Source organism: Muscardinus avellanarius (assembly GCF_963383645.1).
Source record: "Muscardinus avellanarius genome assembly, chromosome: 13".
NCBI classification, from domain to species: Eukaryota; Metazoa; Chordata; class Mammalia; order Rodentia; family Gliridae; genus Muscardinus; species Muscardinus avellanarius.
The window spans coordinates 6,986,215-6,992,726 of NC_137799.1; the positions used below are offsets into that span (position 1 = coordinate 6,986,215).

The window sequence follows — 6,512 nt, forward strand, 5'->3', positions numbered from 1 at the left end:
TCACGGGTCCCCGCGCAGGGTGGAGGGCCTGCTCCCTGCCCGGCTCTTGGGGGTCCCCGCTGGCTGAAGACAGGAGCGGAAGCCCAGGCCAGGGGCTCCTGCCCAACTCCCCCTCCCCGGCGCCCTGTCTGGAGACGGGACCAGAGTCAGATGCACTAGTGGACCGCTGCGGCTGCCGGCCCGGGTGGACGCTGGGGCGTCCCCAGCCCTGTCTCAGCAGCCACGACGGCTCGCTGCCCTCACCCACCCCCCTGCAACCTTTTGGGGTTTACAAAATGGTTTTATTTCTTATAAGACAAAAGCTTTTGGCTTTAACACACCGAGTAAACGCGGTCCCTGGCGGCTTCGGCTTGCCCTCCAGCCCGGGCCAGGGTCAAGAGCCAGGTCGCGGCCGCTGAGTCCGTGCTGAAGGAGCCGCAGCCCAGGCCCCAGGAGTCCAGGCCCGGGAGAGCAGCGGGCGGAGCCGGCCGGCCACTGCTCCGGCTGCCCCCCTTCTCCCGTCGTCAGAGCAGAGAAGCGGCGGGTCCCCGCTGCCGGCTCACGTGGGCACCTGGCTGTGGTGCAGACTGAACTCCTTGGCCTTGAGGCGGAGGCTGGCTATGCTGTCGGCCATGTTGGCTCCTGGGGTGGCTGGGCCGGAGCCCCCAGGGCTGTAGGGCGGCACGGAGCTGGGGATTCCAAGGAAACCATCAGGATGGCTGGCCCGCTGCTGGGCCCTCCTGCCCTCCCTACCCCCGGGCCTGGGCTGCGGGGCTGGGCTGGTGGGTTTGGGGAGTCAGGAGGCGAGGCACCCAGTGGGGCTGGGGTCCAGCGTTTTTACTTTTTTGGTAATGGAAATTGAACCCAGGGCTGTTCTACCTCTGAGCTATGCCCTCAGCCCCCCTCCTTTTTTTTTTTTTTCTTTTCTTTCTAGAAACAGGGCCTTGCTAGCCGGGCGTGGTGGCGCACGCTTGTAATCCCAGCATTCGGGAGGCTGAGGCCGGAGGATCGCGGTTCGCGGACAGCCTCAGCTGCTTAGTGAGGCCCTCTGCAACTCAGTGAGACCCTGTTTCAAAATAAAGAATAAAAAATAGGGCAGAGGGTGTAGCTCAGAGGTAGATTGCCCCTGGGTTCCATCCCCAGTACTACAAAAGAAAAAAAGAAAAGAAACAGGGCCTTGCTAAATTACTGAGGCTGGCCTCAAACCTAAGATCCTCCTTGTCTCAGCCTCCAAGTACTGGGACTGGAGGCCTGTGCACCACACCGGTGGTGCCTTCCCTGTTTCTCTTTCTTTCTTTCTTTCTTTCTTTTCTTTTCTTTTCTTTCCTTTTTTTTTTTCTTTGTACTGGGGCCGGAACCCAGGGGCATTCTATCTCCGAGCTACACCCCCAGCCATATATATATATTTTTTATTCTTTATTTTGAAACAGGGTCTCACTGAGTTTCAAAGGGCCTCGCCAAGTAGCTGAGGCTGCCCTCGTGCCACGATCCTCCCATCTCAGCCTCCCGAATGCTGGGATGACAAGTGTGCCCGCCCAGCGGCTCAGCCTTCTGATTCCTTTGCACCCTAGGACTCTCCCGGAGCTGGGCCTGGGTCTCCCGCGCACCTACAGCGGCGGAGGTGGACAGCAGCACCCCTGCTGGCTCTCCGGCCCCAGGTAAGGGGCAGCCTCCAGGACGGGGCCTCTCCCCAGCGCGGGTTCACCCAACTCGCGCTCCGCAGCACACTTGCTCCTGGACCCAGGTCCAAAGGCAACACGCAGGCTGTCCACTCTCAGGAGTACTGGACAGTATTCACAAGTACTGGGCTCCAAGTACCCCGGGTCCCCCCAGCCTGAAGGGGTCGGCTCTCACCTGTAGGGGGACGACGCCGGCCAGGAGAGATAATCTGGGCTCAGGGCGGTGGGCCGGGGGGCCACGGGCTGCTCGACGGCAGCCTCCTGGCTGTAGGACTTGAGCAGGGAGGCCGAGCGCGTGGCCAGCATGGCCCGCTCGTTCCGCCGGAACTTGGCGCGGCGGTTCTGGAACCAGACCTGCGAAAAGGGCGTGGTTAGCGGGTTCTGGGGTCAGGCAAGTCCTCGTGAACACGGGGGCGATGACCGGCCGGGCGGGCAGGTGTGCGCTCTCGAGCCCCTGGGTGCCCGCTCAGCCCAGCCCGGCTGTGCAGCGAGGCAGGAGCTCTGAGCCCCACCCGGCCAGCCCCACCCTTCAGAGTGGCTTGTTGTCAGGTACTTGGGAGGCTGAGACAGGAGGATCGCGCAGGTTCGAAGCCAGCCGCGCTGGCTTAAGAGACCCTGTTTCCAAATAAAAATATAAAATAGGTCTGGGAGTGTAGACGGGACTTCTTGTAGAAGGGCTTCCAGGAACCCCAGTACCACCAAAAAAAACAAAACAAAAAAAAGAATAAAAAATAAGCCAGGCGTGGTGGCACATGTTTGTAATCCCAGCATTCAGGAGGCTGAGACTGGAGGATCATATTTCGTGGACAGCCTCAGCTACTTAGCCCCTCCGCAACTTAGTGAGACCCTGTTTCAAAATAAAGAATGAAAAATAGGGCAGGGGGTGTAGCTTGGAGGTAGAAAGCCCCTGGGTTCCATCCCCAGACCCGCTATATATATATGTATATATGGCTGGGGGTGAAACTCAAAGTTAGAATGTCCCTGGGTACTGTACCACACACACACACACACACACACACACACTCACACACACTCACACACACACGAGCTGGGGGTGTAGCTTCCAGGTAGAATGCTTCTGGGTTCAATCCCAGTACCACACACAGAAAATAAATCAATAAATCAATAAAATCCTTTTATTTCAGGCTGTTCTAAGCATTTTACAAAAAATTAACTCCCTCAATTGTAATAGACCCCTACAAAATAGACCCATGTATCTTTTTTTTTTTTCTTTTGCAGTACTGGGAATTAAACTCAGGGGGAATTCTATCTTCACACCACATCCCCAGCCTTACTTCTTCTTCTTCTTCTTCTTCTTCTTCTTCTTCTTCTTCTTCTTCTTATTATTATTATTATTATTATTATTGCAGTTTTACCTCCAAGCTATACTCCTAGCCCTATTTTTTATTCTTTTTTCTTTTTTTTTGAAACAGGGTCTCACTGAGTTCCAGAGGGCCTAAGTAGCTGAGGCTGGCTGCGAGCCAGCGATCCTCCTGTCTCAGCCTCCCAAGTACTGAGGTTACAAGCGGGCGCCACCACGCCCGGCTATTTTTTTTTTTTTTTTTTAATTTTGAAACAGGATCTTGCTAAACCGCCGAGGTGCTCCCTAGATTGCAGAGGCCGGCCTCGGAGCCTCCTCCTGCTCGGCCTCCCGGTGCAGCCCGCCCGCCTCACCTGCACGCGCGCCTCGCTGAGGCTGACGCGCCGGGCCAGCTCCTCGCGCACGAAGGCGTCGGGGTAGTGCGTGCGCTCGAACACGCGCTCCAGCGCCTGCAGCTGGCTGCTGCTGAACGTCGTGCGGTTCCGCCGCTGTTTCTTCTTCCGCTTGGTCGCACCGCCTCGTCCTGGGCTGGGACACTCACCTGCAGAGAGGGCGAGGGTCAGCAGGTGCCCGGTGGCTCTCAAGCTTCCGTGACCCCTGCCCGGGGTGCAACCACCGCGGGGTCAGAACGCATCCCTTTAACTTAACCCTCATTAGTGCCGGTGTCTGTCCATCCATCCACTCATCCATCCATCCATCCATCCATCCCTGTATACATCCTTCCATCCACCCACTTATCCATCCATCCACCCATCCACTCACCCATCCATCCATCCATCCACCCATCCCTGTATACATCCATCCATCCACCCACTCATCCATCCCTCCATCCATCCATCCATCTACCCACCCACTTATCCATCCATCCATCCACCTACCCACGCACTTATACATCCATCCATCCCTCCATCCCTCCATCCATCCATCCATCCACTTACCCATCATCCATCCCTCCATCCACCTACCCACGCACTTATCCATCCATCCCTCCATCCACCCACCCACGCACCATCCTTCAACGCCTATGTACTAGCACCCACTCCATCGCAGGCGGGTGAATACCAGCTGCCAGGCCTTGCACCTCGAGCCCACTGTCTGCAAAAGAGCCCCGGGGGGGAGACCGGCTCCATCATGACAGCAACCTGGTCAGGGAAGGCCCAGGATGCGCCTGGCCCAGGCTCTGGGGCACAGTAGACTCTCCGTCTACGATCATGATGACTAACGACCTCGGCAGCAGCAGATGTAAAGAGCACTGCGAGCGGAAGCCGGGAGCACGGGGAGCGGGAGCCGGGAGCACGGTGAGCAGAAGCCCGGAGCTCCCGGCTTGCCAGCCCTCACATCACAGGCTGCTCACGGGCATCCTAGAGACAGGGCTGCGTCCTCCCCGCTCCTGGTCCACAGCACAGGAGCGTCAGGGCCGCCAGGACTTGGGCCCAGGGAAGTTGCTGGTGGGGGAGGGACTCGAACCCACAGCGCACACCAGGGCCTCATCCCGCCCAGTGCGCGCCCCCCTCCTGCTCGCCCCAGGGCTTGGTGCCAGGGCCAGGCTGGTGCTGGGGAGGGGCCAATTGCTGGGGTCCGTTCGCAGGAAAACGGGCCCTGAATAGACACCGATCGTGGCACCGTGGATCGCAAGCCCGCCGTGGGCCAGGCAGAGGAGGGGTCACAGCAGTCAGGGAGGCCCGGACGGACAGACGGTTCCCCAGCTGGGTGTGAGGGATGCGGGCAGCTGTCAGCGAGGCAGGCAGGAGCAGGAGGCCGGACAGAGGGCCAGAGACTTCCAGCAGGAGCGTCCCAGGCTCCCGGAGTTCGCGCTGTCACAGGACCCCGCAGAGCCCTGGGAAGGTGCCGGGTAGGCAGGCTCCCAGCACTGCGGCCGCCTGGGCCCCTCGAGGGGTGGGGGTTCCGCTGCTGTTTCGTGTGTGTGTGTGTGTGTGTGTGTGTGTGTGTGTGTGTGTGTACGTACGAGGATTGACCCCAGGGGCTTTCTCCCTCAAAGCTATACCCCCGGCCTTATTATTATTTTTTTAATTTTTAATTGAAACAGGACCTCTCTACATTGATGAGAATTTCACTATTTGCTGAGTCTGCCTTCTAACATGCGATCCCCCTGTCTCAGGCTCCCAAGTACTGGGATTACAAGTGTGTGCCACCACACCTGGCTTTTTGTTTATTTATTTATTTATTTACTTATTTATTTATTTTGTGGTACTGGAGATGGAACCCAGGGGCTTTCTACCTCTGGGCTACACTCCCAAACTATTTTATATTTTATTTGGAAATAGGGTCTCACTAAGTTGCTGAGAGCCTCACTAAGCAGCTGAGGCTGGCTTCGAACCTGCAGGAGCCTCCTGTCTCAGCCTCCCAAGTACTAGGATTACAGGCATGTGCACCATGCCTGGGTAAAATGCATGTTTTATTTATTTTTATTTATTTATTTATTTTTTTTTGCGGTACTGCAGATAGAACCCAGAGGCATTGTATCTCCAAGCTATACCCCCAGTCCTACTTTTTGTCTTTTTATTTTATTTATTTATTTATTTTGGGGGTCTGGGGATGGAACTCAGGGCCATTTGACCTCTGAGCTACACCCCCTGCCCTATTCTTTATTCTTTATTTTTGTGGAGGGCCTCACTAAGTAGCTGAGGCTGTGAACCGGGATCCTCTGGTCTCAGCCTCCCAAATGCTGGGATTTACAAACGTGCGCCACCATGCCCGGCTTTTATTCTTTATTTTGAAACCAGGTCTCACTGAGTTACAAAGGGCCTTGCTAAGTAGCTGAGGCTGTCCTCAAACCACGATCCTCCAGTCTCAGCCTCCTAAATGCTGGGATTACAAGCGTGTGCCCCCACGCCCGGCCCAATTTTATTTCTTATTCAAAAACAGGGTCTCACTAGGTTGCTGAGAGCCTCACTAAATTGCCAAGGCTGGCTTTGAACCTGTGATCCTCCTGTCTCAGCCTCCCAAATGCTGGGATGACAAGCGTGCGCCCCCACGCCCGGCTTTCTGGAGACGTTTTTTGATTGTCAAGCCTGAGGAAGGTGCACCTGAGATTCTATAGCAGAGGAGGGGTCGCTCCTAAAATCCCCAATACACGGGACAAGGCCCCACGGCCGGGGCTTCTTTGCTTCAAAATATTATCAACAGCACTGCGGTGGAGGAGCCCCGCTAGGGGGCTGTGTCAGTCTCCCCCTCTTTGTGGAAACACAAGAGACAGACACAGGGCAGTTCGGGCAGGGGGAGGGGACCGGGTGGCCCCTGGGAGCTGGCCTGGTGCCTGGACCGGCCCCCTAACTCCTCTCCTTGAAGAAGAGGCGAGGATGGACGAGAAAGTCCGGCGCCTGAGGGTTTCTTACCCGCACCCTCCACAGGGAAGAAACCCTAAACCCAGGCAGCTAGGGCCTGCGCTGAAAGCAGGAGGCCACCGATAGCCAAGAAGCAGAGATGGAAACTTCTGGAATACCAGCCATCCCAGAGCCGGCTTCGCCCTCCTGCAGGCAGTAAAGGCTGCTCGGGCACGCGCCCAACAAAGG

The 6,512-nt window shown here is 56.9% G+C and overlaps 1 protein-coding gene across 1 annotated transcript in view; it reads right to left on the reverse strand.

Annotated features, from left to right (window-relative positions):
* Positions 1-538: 538 nt before the first annotated feature.
* Positions 539-6,512, reverse strand: part of PRRX2 (paired related homeobox 2) — a gene marked incomplete at both ends in the record, with an annotated part of 43,564 nt that continues 37,590 nt past the window's right edge. The window contains 3 exons of the mRNA XM_080709048.1: positions 539-668; positions 1,834-2,012; positions 3,333-3,520. Of these exons, the coding sequence (XP_080565174.1) occupies positions 539-668; positions 1,834-2,012; positions 3,333-3,520 (497 nt within the window). The remainder of the gene's footprint in view (positions 669-1,833; positions 2,013-3,332; positions 3,521-6,512) is intronic.